Source organism: Rissa tridactyla, chromosome 5, assembly GCF_028500815.1.
Source record: "Rissa tridactyla isolate bRisTri1 chromosome 5, bRisTri1.patW.cur.20221130, whole genome shotgun sequence".
Taxonomy (NCBI): Eukaryota; Metazoa; Chordata; class Aves; order Charadriiformes; family Laridae; genus Rissa; species Rissa tridactyla.
Genome location: NC_071470.1, coordinates 17,548,924 through 17,566,377, shown reverse-complemented (window position 1 = coordinate 17,566,377; position 17,454 = coordinate 17,548,924). Strand labels below are relative to the sequence as shown.

General features: G+C 37.1%; 1 protein-coding gene across 4 annotated transcripts in view; it reads right to left on the bottom strand.

Annotated features, from left to right (window-relative positions):
• The window catches only part of ARAP2 (ArfGAP with RhoGAP domain, ankyrin repeat and PH domain 2), a 137,285-nt gene that overhangs the window by 36,395 nt on the left and 83,436 nt on the right, over window positions 1-17,454 (bottom strand). For all 4 annotated transcript variants that reach the window (XR_008466694.1, XM_054203474.1, XM_054203473.1 and 1 more), the window contains 5 exons: window positions 14,075-14,238; window positions 11,824-12,036; window positions 9,470-9,575; window positions 7,450-7,597; window positions 6,515-6,583 (listed from right to left, as the gene is read on the bottom strand). Coding sequence is in view for 3 of the 4 variants with exons in the window: in XM_054203474.1 (XP_054059449.1) it covers window positions 6,515-6,583; window positions 7,450-7,597; window positions 9,470-9,575; window positions 11,824-12,036; window positions 14,075-14,238 (700 nt within the window). In the remaining variant the exon portion in view is untranslated. The remainder of the gene's footprint in view (window positions 1-6,514; window positions 6,584-7,449; window positions 7,598-9,469; window positions 9,576-11,823; window positions 12,037-14,074; window positions 14,239-17,454) is intronic.

The following is a 17,454-nucleotide window of genomic DNA, read 5'->3' as shown; positions in this document are numbered from 1 at the left end:
AGCAAGTGTATCACCTTTGATCAGGATTACTCCCTTCTGTATTCAAGTGGTCCCAGGCATTAGATATCCATGCGTTTCACAGGTTATGTGCACATGGAGTTTCAGAAAAATGTATTTATAAATTGAAACACTCGTTACATTAATCATGTTTACTACAGAAAAATTGGCAACTGGCAAAAAATGTTTCACAGCTTAATTCAGTTCATGGTCAGAATCAAATTGCCACAAATGACAGTCAGACAGTCAGGCTCTTGAGGACTGCATTCCTCAGTTGTTATATTCAAGGGGTAATAGGCTGACATAACAGAAAGAATGCAGTCCCTAGCCTTAAAAGCAGTTCGAACTTCAATTTATCAACCATTAAAAGGTAGATGTTTTGTTCCAATGTCCATTGCTTGTTTAGAAAGCTAAAAAGAAAAGCCGTTATCTCTGGGGCAAGTGCTCTCAAACAGCTAAGGTCTCCTGAGTTCATATTTGCTGTCTTGACTTCTGGTGGCTCTTTTTCCACAAAATGCCATACAGAATAAAGATACCGAGGATTTGCTAAGACCCCAAAACATTTTCTAACTCAAACTCAGCATTTCATGAGGTCTTCAGATACAATGTTGACAGAGATTAATTAATAAAATCCAGCAGCTCAGTTACTATTTTGCTCATAACAGGTGGTGAAAAAGTGTATTGAATATTAAGAATTCATGTTTTCCAAGTAGGAATCTGGAATCACTTCAGACACATAATTTTAAAATGCCCAAGTGACCAAGTTTGTTCTAGGAATTTTGCATTACTTATTTTCTTCATAGGGAGAAGAACATCAACGACAGCTTTAAGTTGAGATCATTGTCCTATTTGGGAAACAGGGAAGTCAATCACGCTGTATACTATTTTCCATTTTATGACATTCAAGTCATAAAAAAAAAAATATTTTAAAGAATAAAGCCATAAAACAATGTACACAATGTATAGTGCAAGTCCATTTTGCCCATACAATACAAACAATATAGCATAAAATATTTGATTATGTCTTAATCGTAAAATATTTCTAGAAGGGTGAAAAAGGTTGTAATTTACTACAATAATTTTTCATTTGAAAAATTATTTTCTGTCTCCTTTTCACGTTGAGATTATCTAGCATGCAGATATTTGTTTATGTAACAGTTCATATGGAAATCCAAAGTGTTTTCTCACACTAGGCGTTGAGCAATGCAAAAAGAGACTAAACAGATTTTTCTGTGTTTGATTTCACAATATGAATTCTCAAAACAATCAGGTCAGAAAGCTTCCTGTGCAACATGCTGACTGTTAAGACCCCAGTCTCCTTTCCCTATCCATTTCACAAGTAATTTAAGCGCTTAATCTGGGACAGAACAGTACAACAGGGATCCAGGAGCCATGATCTAAATTCTTAAAATGGAAATATTGCTTCTCACATGACACAATGCCTGAGGTCATGCCACTAGCAACCTAACAGCATGGCACTGGAAAGAACCGGGACACACTCTGGTCAGGTCTCTGCCCTGAGAAACTGGGGTCCCAAAATCACAGAGCGAGCCAAGGATTGCTTCTGCACCTCAGGTAAGGCTAACCCTTGTGAACCTAAGACCTTTGGACATTCACAACTCTGTGGTATGCAAACACGAGACCTTTTGCCAGGAAAAAAAAAAAAAAAGCAGCAATGCTGAGACGGAAATCGTAGCTGCGGTGTAATAACTTATTCTAGAAATTATCTGAGAAAGCATTTAATGAATACAGCAAAAATTTACAGATACACCCAGGTGCTAACACAATTTAGTGAAATTTAGTATCAGTGACATGTCATATCTAGGAGTACGCAGACTCCATATCCATCTGAGACTCTCTTATGCATCGTATCTAAGTATTTAGCACTTATTTACCACATTCTTTGGAGAACTTTTTTCCCACGGGATGAAAAAAATAGATTTTCAAATGTAGGCATTTAAGTACAATTCCTAATGCATTTCTTTTTAGTCCAATCTCTCCCTTAAAACTGAAGTAGGAAGTGCCATTTTCTTCAATTTTCTGTTCTACTTGTACAAGCATTCTCTCTGAAACTAAAAGTAGTCATTTCTAGCAATGTGTTAAGAATGAATGAGAACAAATTTGACAGTTGCATACCACCTAAAAATAAGAAGCCTTTTCACTGCTACCTTCGAAATTTTAAGTACTGTAAAGCACTGCAAATAATCCCTTCCTATTTATGAGGCCTCAAAGGATAAGTGAAGAGCTCCTGATTGAACTCAGACATACAAACAAATGTAGAAGAGATGGAAGCAGAGGCAGGTAACCCAAGAAAAGTGCAGAGCTACTGTCCCGTTGGGCAGGAATGAGGTTAGAAAAACCAAGGCTGACCTTGAGTTGAAGCTTGCAAGGGATGCAAAGGAATCAGGAAAGGATTTTACAAGCACGTGAACAGCAAAAGGGAGACTAGGGAAAACACGGGCCCGTTGCTGAATAGGGTGGGGGACCAGGTGACAAATCACACAGAAAAGGCTAAGGTACTCAATGCATTCTTTGTCTCAGTCTTTACTGGTAAGATGGACCTTCAGGAACCCCAGGCCCCTGAAATTAGAGGGAAGGTCTGGAGCAATGAAGATTTCCCTCTGTAGTGGAGGACCAGGTTAAAGGGCACTTAAAGAAACTAGATGTACATAAGTCTTTGGAGCCTGACAAGTAGGACCCACGAGTGCCAAGGAATCTCACTGGTATCACTGTAAAGTCACTCTCACAAGAGAAGCACAAGCATTGATCCCGTCTTCAAGAAGAGCAAGAAGGAAGATGTGGGGAACTACCGGCTGGTCAACTTCACCTCAGTCCCTGGGAAAGTGGTGGAGAAAATCCTCCTGGAAAGCGTTTCCAAACACACAAATGAGAACAAGGTGATTTGGATTCATCAGCATGGACTTATGAACTGGAAATATGAAGGGAAAGTCAGGCTTAACGAAACTGATAGTCCTCTACAGTGACGATACTAGTGGGTGAAAGAATACCAGCAGATGTTGTTCACCTCCGGTTTAGTAAGCTCTTTGACAGTGTCCCCCATATCATCATCATTGACAAAGTGCAGGTTAGATAAGTAGACAGTAATGTGGAATGAAAACTGGCTGAACAGCCAGGAGACCATTAATCTTCATCAACGACCTGGATAATGGTACAGAGCACATCCTCAAGAAGTTTGCAGATGGTACTAAACTGGGAGGAGTGGCTGATAGATTTAGAAGGACCTCAGACTGGGCAGAGAGGAACCTCATAAAGTTCAACAAGGGGAAATCCAAGCCTTGCACTTTGGGAGGAATAATCCCAGGTATTAGTACACACTGGGGGACAACGAGCTGGAATGGAGCTTTGCCAACAAGGACCTTGATGTCCTAGTATAAAACAAGCTGATCATGAGCGCCCTCACGGAAAAGAATGCCAACAGCCTCCTGGGCTACATTAGGCAAAGCACTGTCAGCAGGTCGAAAGAGGTGATTCTTCCCTTCTATTCAGCCCTGCTGAGGCCATACCTGGAGTACTGTGTCCAATGCCAGGCTCCTCAGTACAAGTGTCCTGGAACTACTGCAGAGAGTCCAGTAAAGAATCAACAAGATGATGAAGGCATCTTTCATATAAGAAGAGGCTGAAAGAGTTGAGACTGCTCAGCCTGGAGAAGAGAAAGCTTGGGGGGAATCTCACCAACGTGTACAAATATCTGATGGGAGGGAATGACGAAAACTGAGATACTCTTCTCAGTGACATCCAGTGACAGGACAAGAGGCAATGGGCACAAATTAAAAACACACAACATTCAATCTAAACACAAGAAAATAATTATACTGTGAGGGTAGGCAAACACTGGAAGAGGTCGCCCAGAGAGACTCCATCCTCGGAGATACTCAAAATCTGACAGGACACAGTCCTAGGTAACCTACTTTAAGAGGCCGTACTTGAGCAGCAGTGTTAACTGGACTAGATGAACTCAACAGGCTCCTTCCATCCTAGACAACTGGAATAAAGCTGTGTCAGGGGAAGTTCAGATTGGACAGCAGGAAAAGATTCTTCACTAAGAGGGTGGTCGGTCACTGAAACAGGCTCCCCAGGTCATGGCACCAAACTATGGCATCTGGCACCTTCAAGGAGCATCTGGATGTTGCTCTTAGTCATATGGTTAAGTTCTAGGTAGTCCTGTGAGGAGCAGGGAGTTGGGACTGGATGATCCTTCTGGGTCCCTTCCAACTTGAGATATTCTATGATTCTACGACAATTCTGTGATGAGGTAGCAGATTTTGTTTCATTTTTAAGGTTAAAGTGATATTACTGTTTTTGTAAAGAATTTAAAGCTTAACCATGTGTGTTACGAGAATCAAGTCAGAGTCTATTAGCACGGTAGGTGTAACCATCAATTCAGAAAGTTGATTATTAATGCTAGAGACCTTGCTGAGAGCAAAAGAAGAACAGTTAAAATCCTGGTTCGATCTTTCTATAACTTCTCCTTCCAACAACCTGGAGAATCCCAGGGAAACCAGTCCAAACAGACACAATTATTCATGAAGGTTCCAATCTGATTATAAAGTTTAAAATTTAGGAGGACTAGCTTTTCATGTGCTAGAAGATTTTTGGCAAAAAAATTTACCAATTTTAGAAAGCCTAGATTTTTAATTAAAAAAAAAAAAAAAAGCAACACAAAAGCAAGTCTCTGTCTTTTTCTTCAATAGGCATCCTTCTAAATACAATACACCTCATAAAGGTGATTTTTTAGTCTTATCTAGGCTGGAAAAAATACAGAACAAAGCCAGTTTATTTGGGTCTTCTCTATATTCCTCACAGCTTCAGTTTTAGACAAACCCAACTTGCCAGCAATTGCTACTATATTATTCAATCTATCAACAGCCTTTAAGTTTCCTTTCTACCTTTTTCTCTCTACCTAATCAAAATCTCTCCACTATCTCTTTCTCCGCTCATGAAACTCCTCTCATATTTCCCTCATTTTTCCAGATGGTATTACGGATATTTAACTATTACAGCTTCCCAGAGCTGCTTGTGAAATGTTAATAGTGTAACAAGCTGTAACAACAATTTTTTTGGTTCCAAAATCACAGAAATTATTTATTTAGAAGTCTATGCATTTTCACTATCTTAGGCTTCAAAATTTTATACTGTAATCTCAGTAAGGTCCTTCTCTTGGACCCCAAAATTAATAAGTTCCATAAAGATAGTCCAACACCTGCCTTGCAGAATGCTCTTAGGGATATCAAATTTGGGTTGTGTGTGGTTGTTTTTTTTTTTTTTTTTTTTTTTTTTTTTTTATGATTACCAAGGCAGATGTTTCCACTCTGCAAGACAGACACTAGAAATAAACTTTAAACTGTTTCCCAGTGACTTGGTCACTCCCCTACAGGCACCAAAAGCATTATACCTTGTATATGTACACTCACAGTAGGTCATGATGCTCAGAAATCTTCATGCCACTCTGACCCAGCAATAAGGCAATATGAGATAAAAATAAGACTCCAGACAGCAATTCACAGAACATGCAATTTCAACATTTATTTGCAAGACCCGTTGTTCTTAATGATGGCTTACAATGTACCACTAAACTGTTGCTGGAAGGGGGAAGGCAGCCAGCAGATAAAGCATTATAGATTTTTTTTTTCCTAGCTTTCTATTAGTTTCTAAAGCCCTATAAGCTCCAAAATCACTAAAAGCTTCTCCTCCACTACTTCAGATTTCTGGAGAAGCTTTTAAGCTCCCTACATTTCCTTTTACCTCTCTTAATCCAACCACCTTAGTAGTATTATGAAATTTACCAATTTTTGCTTTAATTAGGACTGTACACAAATACCATTCAGACAGTGAAACATGTTATCATTTGGCTGTTTCTTACCACTCTGAAGTTACTCTAAAGCTGTTACAGGTAAGACTGGAACTCAAAATGATAATAAGTGGCATAAGATCTTCTTATATTGTATCCCAAAGTTCAGTTTGACTATTAGTATGTGTCTGAAGTTTCCCCAAATAATATTTGTGCTTTGGGGTTTTAGAAATAGGATGCAGCTAAAGATTCAGATGCTTTAAACTCAAAGGGATGGTGAAACTCTAATGAAGAGAGACCATGTATACTTAAAGCTCATGAAATAATAAAACTGTTAATATACACTTGAAGGTATTTAATAAGCATGTTTAAAATTAAAAAAAGACGTGTCATCGCTTTCACACTTGCAAATGTTGACCATTTCCTTCTAGTACAATTTATGAAGCTTAGTAAAAATACGTAGCAACCTGTAAACTATCCCAGTGCTTAGGCCAGAACATAATTCCACAGTATGCTTTACACAGAACTGTTTTGCATTATCACTTTATGCCTCTTTTATTTAATTTTATTTCGCTCAGCTCTGTAGTTAACACCGGTCACTATACAAACTTAGAAATTTACGTTTAGAAATCTAGGTATAAAACCCCATAAACAACAAAATAGTCTTTGTTAAAATTATTTTCATACCACTTGAGATTTGCCACTTACCTGAGTGTCTTTCCACCTAGTAATAAAGCTGTTCTCTATATCCATTTGTTTGACCTGGTCTTCATTTATCTGTTTAAAATGGATCATTTGTGATCAGTTAATAAGAGAGCTAGTATAAAAATTACAACATAAAGTAGCAAAGACTTATTTAATATAATAAACTAAGATAAATATGAATATAAATATAGAGGAATGCTTGCATCTAACAATAGTAAATAATTAATAATAATATAACAATAATAAATATTGTTACAATTAACAATATTGTTAATCATGTTCTTGTAGAAGCAGCTACGCAAAATATTCTGTCAGTCAGAAACAGGTGACTGTTCATCGATGGGACTCATTAGTATAACCTTTACCAAATACGTATTAGAAGAGAGAGGACTCCATGAAAAACTGCCAAACAACATTACAGTGGCACAGTAAACTCTAAACCAAAATGTCTAATACGAATTGCTGCTAGTCATATTTTTTCTATCACACTGGATTTAATGTTCTTTTCTAGGCCTAAGGAATCAAACACTTTCGCTAGTCTTTATTGTAACCACAGCTCAGATACTAAGAACATAGAATTCTTCCATGCTTCAGTACTGATCAGGCCCATAAAATTTGAATAGAAGTATTATTTTATTATTTAGTATTTAGTAATTTAGTATTAATAGACATAATCTTAAAATTTTCTTACAATTGGTATGCTGTTGTCAACAAGAACGTGCACCACTTTCAAAAACAGTATGTCACAGTAATCCTATAAATATAGTCTTTCCTACACAGGCTTTAAAAGCAGACAAAGAACAATGTCCACTGAATTCAAAAGCCCTGCAGATTCTCAGACAGTGTAACTAATAGCAAGATCATCTTTAAAAACATTTCTATATTTTAGCGTGGCTAACAGCTGAGCAATTAGGACACTTTTATATAAAGATACCTACATCAAAAAGTTGCACGTAATTTTTAATTAGATCTTCAATTACATTGACTTCTTCACTAGTTTGTCCTTTAGTTTGAAATAAGCATGAGGAAAACACCATGGCTAGGTTGTGAGGGTTCATATGATTAATTTCAGAACACTTCTGCACCCTGTTGAAGGAAAAAAACCACACATTTAGAAGGTTTCATTGTTCCTTTAATTGCCTGAGGCTCCTCAACAGAATATGGAGTGCATTTCAAAAAGAATAACTACATTAAATGCAATAAAAATATCTATTATTATTTATTCTTTTTTGTATTTATTTCTTTATATTCTTTATCTCACATCTCATTACAGAAATGAAAACTTTCTGTCTCCATCTTATGTGATATCAAAATTATTTAGAATAGAATAGAATAAAAATAGAATAAAATAGTTCAGTTTGGAAGGGACTTACAACAATCATCTAGTCTGACTGCGTGATCACTTAAGGGCTGACCAAAAGTTAAAGCATGCTAATAAGGGCATTGTCCAAATGCCTCTTAAACACTGGCAGGCCTGGGGCATCGACCACCCCTCTAGGAAGCCTGTTCCAGTGTTTGGCCACCCTCTCAGTAAAGAAATGATTCCTAATATCAAGTCTGAACCTCCCCGGATGCGGCTTTGAACCGTTCCCATATGTCCTATCCCTGGATAGCAGGGAGAAGAGCTCAGCACCTCCCTTCTCCACCTGATCTCCTCAGGAAGCTGTAGAGAGCAATGAGGTTACCCTTCAGCCACCTTTTCTCCAAACTAGACAAGCCCAAAGTCCTTAGCTGCTCCTCACAGGACATGCCTTCCAGCCCTGTCACCAGCTTTATTGCCCTCCTCTGGATGCATTCAAGGACCTTTACATCCTTCTTAAATTGTGGGGCCCAGAACTGCATGCAGCACTCAAGGTGAGGCCACACCACCGCTACGTACAGCTTTGCTATATTACGTTATACAAGTATATCCTACAAACTTATGATCTACGATCAAAGAAAACATGGAAAGAAACGAGATCCTACTTAGTTTTATACTTATGGTAAAGTTTCCATATCAGTTCTGTTGTTTACATAATGTGTCCTCTTTTAGAAGTAAACACTTTAAAGTATCTCGGAATTTTGGCTGTTACACACATGAATTCAAACTACTTTCAGAACAAATAAAAAAAGCATATTAATAAATCTGAACTGGATATGCTTAGAAACATCGTTAAGTGCAATACTTGCTATAATCTTTATCCCAATAACAGCACCAATCAATTTAATAATCATATGAATAGTTTTTAAAGGACATCTGCTAGGTACCTGGTTATGCGATGTAATTTCCGAGTACAAAATCCTGCAAAGAAAAGATTCTACACATTCTCTACCCACTACAATTTGACAGGAATGTAATTTGACTTGTTCAATAGATAACATAATATAAACCGTTACTATTTAACCACGACACTGCAGAATCATCACTTTTTTATATATTGGCTATTGCTTATTTAATCTAGGAAAAAGACAGGACCTTTGTTGCTTTAAACAGGTTTATATTTTGGATATTGTCTACTGCTACCTCAGTTGCAAAACAAAGCACTAATGACAAACAGAAAGGGTACCTATGTCTCAAAGTTATGTGCAATACAAATAGAGAAGAAAGGCATTTTCCCTGAAAAAAAATCTTTCAAGAACCATTTGCAACAATCCCCTGGAAGATTAGCAGACTGGGGTAAAATGAGTTTGTATAAAGAAGCTACATCAAAAATTACCCTCCTTGGACTGGCAGCCCTCTCTCACTGTAAGGCTGTTTCATCCCATTGATATTTATAGATACTTACTGCTGAAAATACAACCAAAGTAAAAACACATTATAAATTAAAAGGAATCAAATATAACTAATCATCACAACTAAGTAAGCTTTTGATGCTTACAGTTAACAAAAAAAGCCACATTTCATTTATGGTTATACCGAGTTATACCGAGAACACAAGAACAAGAATTTCCCTGCTACAGTGCATCAATTGCATTGACCTGTAAAGATGTTCAATTAAAGCAGCCAAAGTTGCCCTATTGACTGGTGGAAGCGTCCGAATAAAAGCTCCATACTTCCTCACACGTTCCTTTTCATTCTGTGTATCTGCCAGAAAACAATAATCATTGAGCATTAATAACAATGCACACTAAAACCCAACTGTAGTTCTCATTAACTATATTGGCATCATCTAGTCATTTAAAATTACAGTTTATCCAATCAACCTCTTCTTCATAAAGGCAATACTGACAATCTACTATTTACAAAGTCTGTTAGCGTAGAGTAGTTCAGGGAAACAGTATCAGCAATAGAGAGGGACAGTTCTATATTCAAGCACCATTTGCTACCGTTTAAGACGAAATCCCAGGATAGGTTTTCCTCTCAAAGGATGTTTAACCTATCGTTTGTGTGTGTACATGTGTGAGTGCATCTATGCATGCACAAGTGCAAAAGTACTTCTAAGAGTTCCCAGAGATCAGAAAGGAAAAGACCTTTTCATCTTTTTTATTTTTATTGGAAAAGTGCCTCAATACCCAAAGTAGTTTAAAGATCCAAATATATTAGACTGATAAGAGGAGAACAAAGTGGAAGGGGTGGTGAATAAATTGTACAGTTACGTAGCTGAACAGTGGTAGAGCCAGTGACAGGAATTCCAGTCTTGGGAATTACAGTACCTGAGACACAGCCACAGCTCTCTACCTTCACGTTAAGTCCACCTCCCTGTGCTGCATAGATACTACAGAGCATAATCCTGCTTGGGGCATGAGCAAAGTTAATGTAAATTTAATTAATTTATTTATTTAGCTTTTCCCCTCTCAGTCCCTTGGTTCTCTCAAGCTTCTGAAAAGTAAAAGCACAGAAGAACTCTCATCTCTTCCAGCTGACTGCTAGCACTCGCGCTAACTACTGCACTATGTTTTGATTTCTTCAGTAACTGGAAGAAAAATAAACACACAGACAACAAAAAAAAAGTTTAAACGTTGTCTGCTCTATCTTTCTAAGTGTTTTAGTCTTCCCACGAGTACTTTCGGAATCACTTAAATATAACACTAGAGGATTCTCTGCTGTAAAACTGAAGCAGAATTTTAGCCCCATGTACAAATCAGGAAGTTAAATCACTGTAACACCATTATGCATAAAATAGCTAACAAATTTAGACCGCCACAAGTACAGCTTTTTCTGATTTCTGATAAGATGAGCAATCTTGTGGCGAGTAAATAAATGCTTAATATTCTTTCCTCTAGTTTGTTCAAATAGAGGTTAAAGGTCAAACACATATAATATTCATACTTGAATTTCCCAAACTTTTAGTGGTTCATACTAAAGAAACTTTCATATGTTTGAACTTAAGCAAAATCAGAGAGGAATATGCTTTTAATATTTTTTTAAAGGCAAAACTCGCCACACAGTGAAGAGAACTATATGATTTCAATGCATTAAGGAGGAAATTAATGTTCTATCTTAGCTTTTCCTATGTATCTCTTATGGCTTTGCATCATCTGCAATTTTATAGCACAGTTTGGGAGGAAAAGAGTTTGCTTCTGGCAGTCTGTAAACACTGCAATATACAAACAAATAGAAATGTAGCTGTTTTGTAAGGACACTATAAAAATCATCAAAATTCATGTAATGAATAACTAATTAATGTATCAGTAGTCTCATAACTCTGTTTTCAACCATACAGAGACACACATCCTCATGCTTTAAATACATCATGAGTTACAGTTTGGGTTGAAGTCACTTAAATTTTCTTTCAAATTAAATTAATATTTTTAAGGAAACAAAACCCAAGTAACAGTTGTTAACATGGCTACGTTGTTAATATACATAATTTTGTGTGAATGTTCATAAAAGATATTTGAACAATTTCAGAAGCAAGACTGTCATTTAACTACCATGCAGATGACAGCATCAACATTTTGCCACCTTTGAACTAAACTTCTACACATGGTCAGAAGACAGAGCACATGCTTTTTTCCTATATTAATGTTTGGCTAGTTCTTGAATTCTACCATCGATGCTTCCATAAAATATTAATCATCACTTCTTACCTTGGCTGATCCAACTACGACCCAGCACAATATTGGTCTACTGTTTACAGATATATTGTCAAGGAAACACCGCTATTTGTTATTATTATTCCGGTTCACTTAAAGGCAATAAAATCATCTCTGATTAATGTTAAGTCTACTGCAGCCAAGCTCTAAACATTTTTTTTTTCCTCGCTACAATTCTTTGCTGATTATCAAATAACATAGGTCAACACTGGGAAAGTAATTGACAGCCTCTTCAAATTAGATACTGAAAATGTACATACAACCTTTTTTGTATTGAGTGTTATTGAATACATTACCTAAAGCAGAGATCCAGAATGGATAAAGTTCTTTAGTGAGAAGCGCGTCATCTATTTGAGAAAGAAAGCTTTTCAATACATCAGTCACATCTTCAAGCTGATGTTTTCCTGCTCTTAGTTTAACACTCCTTGCATCTTTTTTGAAGCTTTCCAGCAGTTCAGCCACGTTGGAAGAATCGCCACTCTTAAGGTAGATCTGCTTGCTACCTAAACCTAAGTTACAGAAATACAGGACAGAAAAATAAATGTAACATCAAATATTCTGTTAAAAATTCCAAACATTATTATATGAAAAGCATATCTGGTTGTCAACATATCATATTTGCTACTAAAATCTCTCTGACCCTTTGCACATATTCACTTTGTCAGTAAAAACACTGCCAAGTCTGCTTATACTCAACCAGACCTCTTTGCAAAAATACACATCATAATATTAAGCAAGCCTGGGATCACAATTTCTGGAATACTTTACAGGCAATTTAAATCCCCATATCTCTTCAGGACTTCCTAAAACAATAGTTTCAAAAGGCACAGTAAAGGAAAGAAGTTTTGATGACGGGTATTGTATTGCACATAAAACAGGTGCTTTCATGAGCAAAACTTGCACTACTTTATTACCCTACTGATCAACTCAACTTAGGACTCAGTAAAGTATTATTGCATTCATCCTACCTGAAAAATTTCACTCTTAAAAGCCTCAAGATTAGTAAAAAGTATTCTTTTTTTTCTGATTTTTCTCACATCTTCCATCTCACAGGAAGATAGCAGGCAGCCAACGTTCTTTTATTTAACAACTAACCCCAGCAAAGCCCAAAGACGACTTAAAAGAAAATTCATAGCCTAAAACACAGTCAAGACTACCTTTAATTACTGCATATGAGAGTAGCCAAAAATATTAATTTATTTTTTTTACTATTTTTTTTAGCTTCTGTAAGTCTGGCATTGTTGTGCAGTCCCATTGTTTCTCTTTGTAGAGGTGTTTCCTGTGTTCCCCACATTTCTTGAAGGAGAATCGTATTTTATACAAAACCCTGCTTTTCTTATGTGCCTGTCAAGGTAAGTACTCCGTCAAAAACCTGTGAAATCGTTTCTTATGTACTTGCAATTCACCTTTCCTATAATGCCCACAAGCACTACCATTTGTTACTGTCAAGAACAGCTGTGGGACCCGATACTGTCTGTCACCTGCAGACCACAACTAAAGACAGAACCTTTATGATGACACAAAAACATGTATGCATACAAGTAATGCATACAAAATAATTCTTCAGCTTTCAAATGAGTATTTTAACACCCATTAATGTTGATCCTGAAAAAAACATATTTTTCAATAAAGATACAACTTTTTTAAAAGACATTAGGATATTGAATTTTAATTTAGAATGCTCATGAGCGATTGTTCTGAGTGGTGGATAGAATTACCCCGCTTTAACAACTTTTTAGTGCACAAAACAGTGTAAACTATACTTAGAATATCACTAATGATTAAAAAATAATTTAGCAAAGCCATTTTTTTTCTTTGGTTTTAGGCAATAGTTGTAACCCAGAAACAACTATTTACCATAATGCAGTGTTGCCATATTCAAGTTTAGTTAAACTTCAATCACTGAAATATAAATTAGGGTCTGTCAAATTGACCGAGGTTACAGACACATTTATCCTGAAGACAGATTTGTACAGGGTTGATATGTCTTTAGCATTTCACACAAAAACTGATTAATTTGCAGTAATAAAAAGGACACAGACATCATCTGCATATGATCTAATGCTATGGAAAGTTATGCTGCCAAATTTACTTAAACAAACAGTAACTGACTAGAGGTCGTTAGGCTATTATGCTAAAAAACGGCAGCCTTAAGACTGAACTCATCTCCACAGTTAATAGTTTCCCAGAAGATGTGTTGACCAGTGCAGGCCATAGCCTTTCCTGGTTCACATAGCTTATTGTCAGGGCTGACGTGTTCTGCACTGAGGCACTGGACCCCAAGGGTGAGCTACATCAGGCAAACAAGTCAATTTTTAAAATAGGAAGGTGTCTATAAAGGGCACCTACCAAGTTGCATTTGCCCATACTGCCCATTCTCAGATGCTTAGCAGTGTACTTCACCATCGCAACAAAGAGCAGCAAGGCTAACAAGGGGTATGGATTTACTTTAGGTAATCTATAAACTCATTCAATAAGATCTGATGGTGTGGGGGGCATCGGTATTATACAAATGATCTTAGGTTGAATGAAATCCACTATACTTACCATACTGCGTAACAAATGCTATACAGCTGTTCACTATAATAGGAACATCATTTTTGCTGAGCTGCTGATCTTGTAATGCATTACCATCTGTACCTGCTGCTTTTTCAATTGCAGTATACCAGACCATGAAATCCAGCTTTGTATGGCCATGGATGTAGAGCGTTCTGAAAAGTATAAAAATATTTTGAATGCAGGAAAGAAAAGGAAAACTGATGTTATTGTACTAGGGCAACATACCAGATGTTCAGAAAAAATAAGAATTACTTAGAATAAGACACCAAGGCACTTTCCACCACATAAAGCTGTGGCAGCGACCTATTGTTACAGCATCTTTTTTTCTTCCCAGCTACATTTGTACTAGCAGCGTGACAACAAATGAAAGAAGATCCACAAACACTGTCACAGGCCTTTGAAAGGACCTGACCAACATTCTAATTACTCTTCTTCAGTCTTTGTCCTACACTGTGCATTCCTAAGTCCAAGTCACAGTTAAGCAGGAAACAGAGATTGAGAGACAACTTTCAACACTGGAAAAGGCTTTCCTTCTTTTCATTCCCCACCCCTCATACTTCTGTAGAGGAGCTGAGACATACCAAACTTCCCTCCTTTACGCACACGTATCACCCTCAGGAAATCACAGAGATAAGGAACATGTATGAAAAAACTAAGAGTTGAGGTAGAATAAGTCAAACAGGTAATTAAAGTGTTGCATTATCTCAAAGCATGGCCCTGTTCTGATTTTATTATTTAAACTTGCTACAATAACATCCTCTTTTTACCCCTGACAGGCTAGCTCCTAAGAGACAATTCCAAAATTGAAAACTTTAAGGGCATACGTTGTGGCAGATGCACCTGCCTTGACAAAGACACAACAAAAGCCCACAAAATCTTCCTGACACAGCTCTTGTCACGCCCACATGCTGGTGGTCAGCAGGTAATCACTTTGGTCAAAAGGTGAGGAAGCTGGGGTCCTCATCCAATGGGGGGAGCTACCTGACCAAATTTTACCACAGATCAGATTCAAACAGGGTATAAAAGGAGCCCCACCGGAGAGCCATTTTGAGATGGTCCTCCTTGGAGCAGCAGGTCTGCAGTGAGGGACTCTCCCCTTGGGTCAGGATGCCACCCAAGGAACCTCCCTCACTAGGTGAGTGACTGTGAGTCATCAGCCATAAACCTTAAGAATTCTTAAGTTGGTTGTGTAGTATTAACTCTTGAATGACATTCTGAACCTGTTGGATTGTTAATGTTTGGAGTCTCCAAGTGGTGTCGGTTAAAGTAAAACTTAGTTTGATTTTGTCACCATATTATAAAATAAATCCCATTTTCAGTTTGTTAGTCAGTCTAGGTTGGTTTTGTGAGGTTCCGTGGCATATGTCCACCCATATGCACGTATGTAATAAACAACTGGTTTAGGTGTTAAAAAAGCAAGCAAACTCTTCTACATACATATTCTTCGTCTCCCACTAGAGAAATGTAATGGATTCATTTTCTTTAATGAAAATTTATTTGCTAATTAGGAAAAGTTAAAATCTTCTACAAAAATACTTTTATCAAAATATCAAGAAACATTCATTTTGATTATTTTATTTAGGGAAAAACCCAAAACATTTTATATAATGATGGAATATTTAATTTCATTTTTTTTATTAGCATCTTTCAATTTTGCTTTTATGAATGTTTCCAATCTAGCATTGCTATCTTGATAGGAAGTGAAGATGCAGCCAATGTACACACACAGACCCATGATCTGAAGTATTCTCAGGATCCACCATAGAATCATAGGGTTGGAAGGGACCTCTGGAGACAGCTAGTCCAACACCCCTGCCAGAGCAGGGTCACCCAGAGCAGGTTGCACAGGAACGCGTCCAGGTGGGTTTGGAATGTCTCCAGAGACGGAGACTCCACCACCTCCCTGGGCAGCCTGTTCCAGGGCTCTGCCACCCTCAGGGTAAAGAAGTTCCTCCTCACCATACAGACTTAGCCATTCAGCAGCCACTAAAATATTCCATCTGAGTATAGACCCTTTTTAAAAAGTCTATTTCATGACTTTGAAAGTGATATTAACCGCCACACATGCCTGGCTAGTACAAACACTCAGCCTCTCTCTTCCATTAAGAAAAAACAACAATTTGCATTTGCATCAAATTTTTACAGCAAAGTGAGCGTGCCTAATTCAATCCTTTCAAATATTTTCTGAAGACCTTTCAGAATGTATATCCAACATGGGTGGTTCTCAACCAATGGCTTCCAAGGAACACATCATCCTGACATTCTCCGGTATTGCTGTAGCCATATACAAAAGGAAGTGAAAAAGTTTGAACTGAGCGAAAAATTCTGACAGTGCATGTTACGCTATTCCTTTAGTACTACTATTCACAGAGCAGCAGAGGTTAGGACTATGATTTATAAAAGATCTATGGTCCTTCCCAACACAAGAGATGCACACATATGCATATTACTGTGTTTTTATTTTCCCTGAAGAACAGCAGGATTTGCATTATGGTATTATGCAAAAGGGTAAATGGAAGTCTCAACAGATTATTTGTTATCTAAAGAATTATGATATGTACAGGAAGCAGCATACTGTAAAGTGAAAATATTATTACTTCCAAATAAGAAAAGGGCAACTCTGCTGTATATCAATGAATCGGTACCAGAGGAGGAGAGAGGAAATATAGTAGTGTATTGAACTTCAAAGGTAATTTAAATTTATCTGCATTTTTTCACAGAGATATGAAAGTCTAAATCATGTGCCTGTCAATCAACTGTTGTGATATATGAATTACCTAAACTATGTGAAAAAGACCATCTTATATTCTGTGGATCTTCCCATCTTCCCCTCAATGCATCATATATCAGAACTACCAAGAGATGGTGCTCCCATTGTTTTCTGAAATTTGAAAAGCTGTTCAGATAAATTCCAAATTACAGAGGAAAAGGTTACTTAATTAACAAAGAAAATGGGTTTATGTTTAAGTAGCAGTCCTATAGCACCAACACAGTCATGAAAGAGAAGTTGCTGGTAAAAAATGTAAATGTGAAAAGCTTGCTGCTATTGTGGAACTTGGATTGCTCATAGAAGGCAACTAATCCTTTTCCAAAAAATTAACTTTGCCCAGTCAAAAATCTCCAGAGCAGTCACCTAAGAAAGTCAGAGAAACAATTTCAGCATTTACTACAACACTATAAAAGAGAAGGGAGAAGAGGAAATGAAACCAGTACCAGACGCAATTCAGAATTCAATTTACTGTGGAAGTGGCTTAGAAAGCTCATCTCAAACCACAGTATTTTTGGCAGAGAGAGAACACGCCTAGGATAGACTTAAATCATAAAAACATACGGCAATGTACAAATAAGAAGTTTAAGCATTCCTTCTA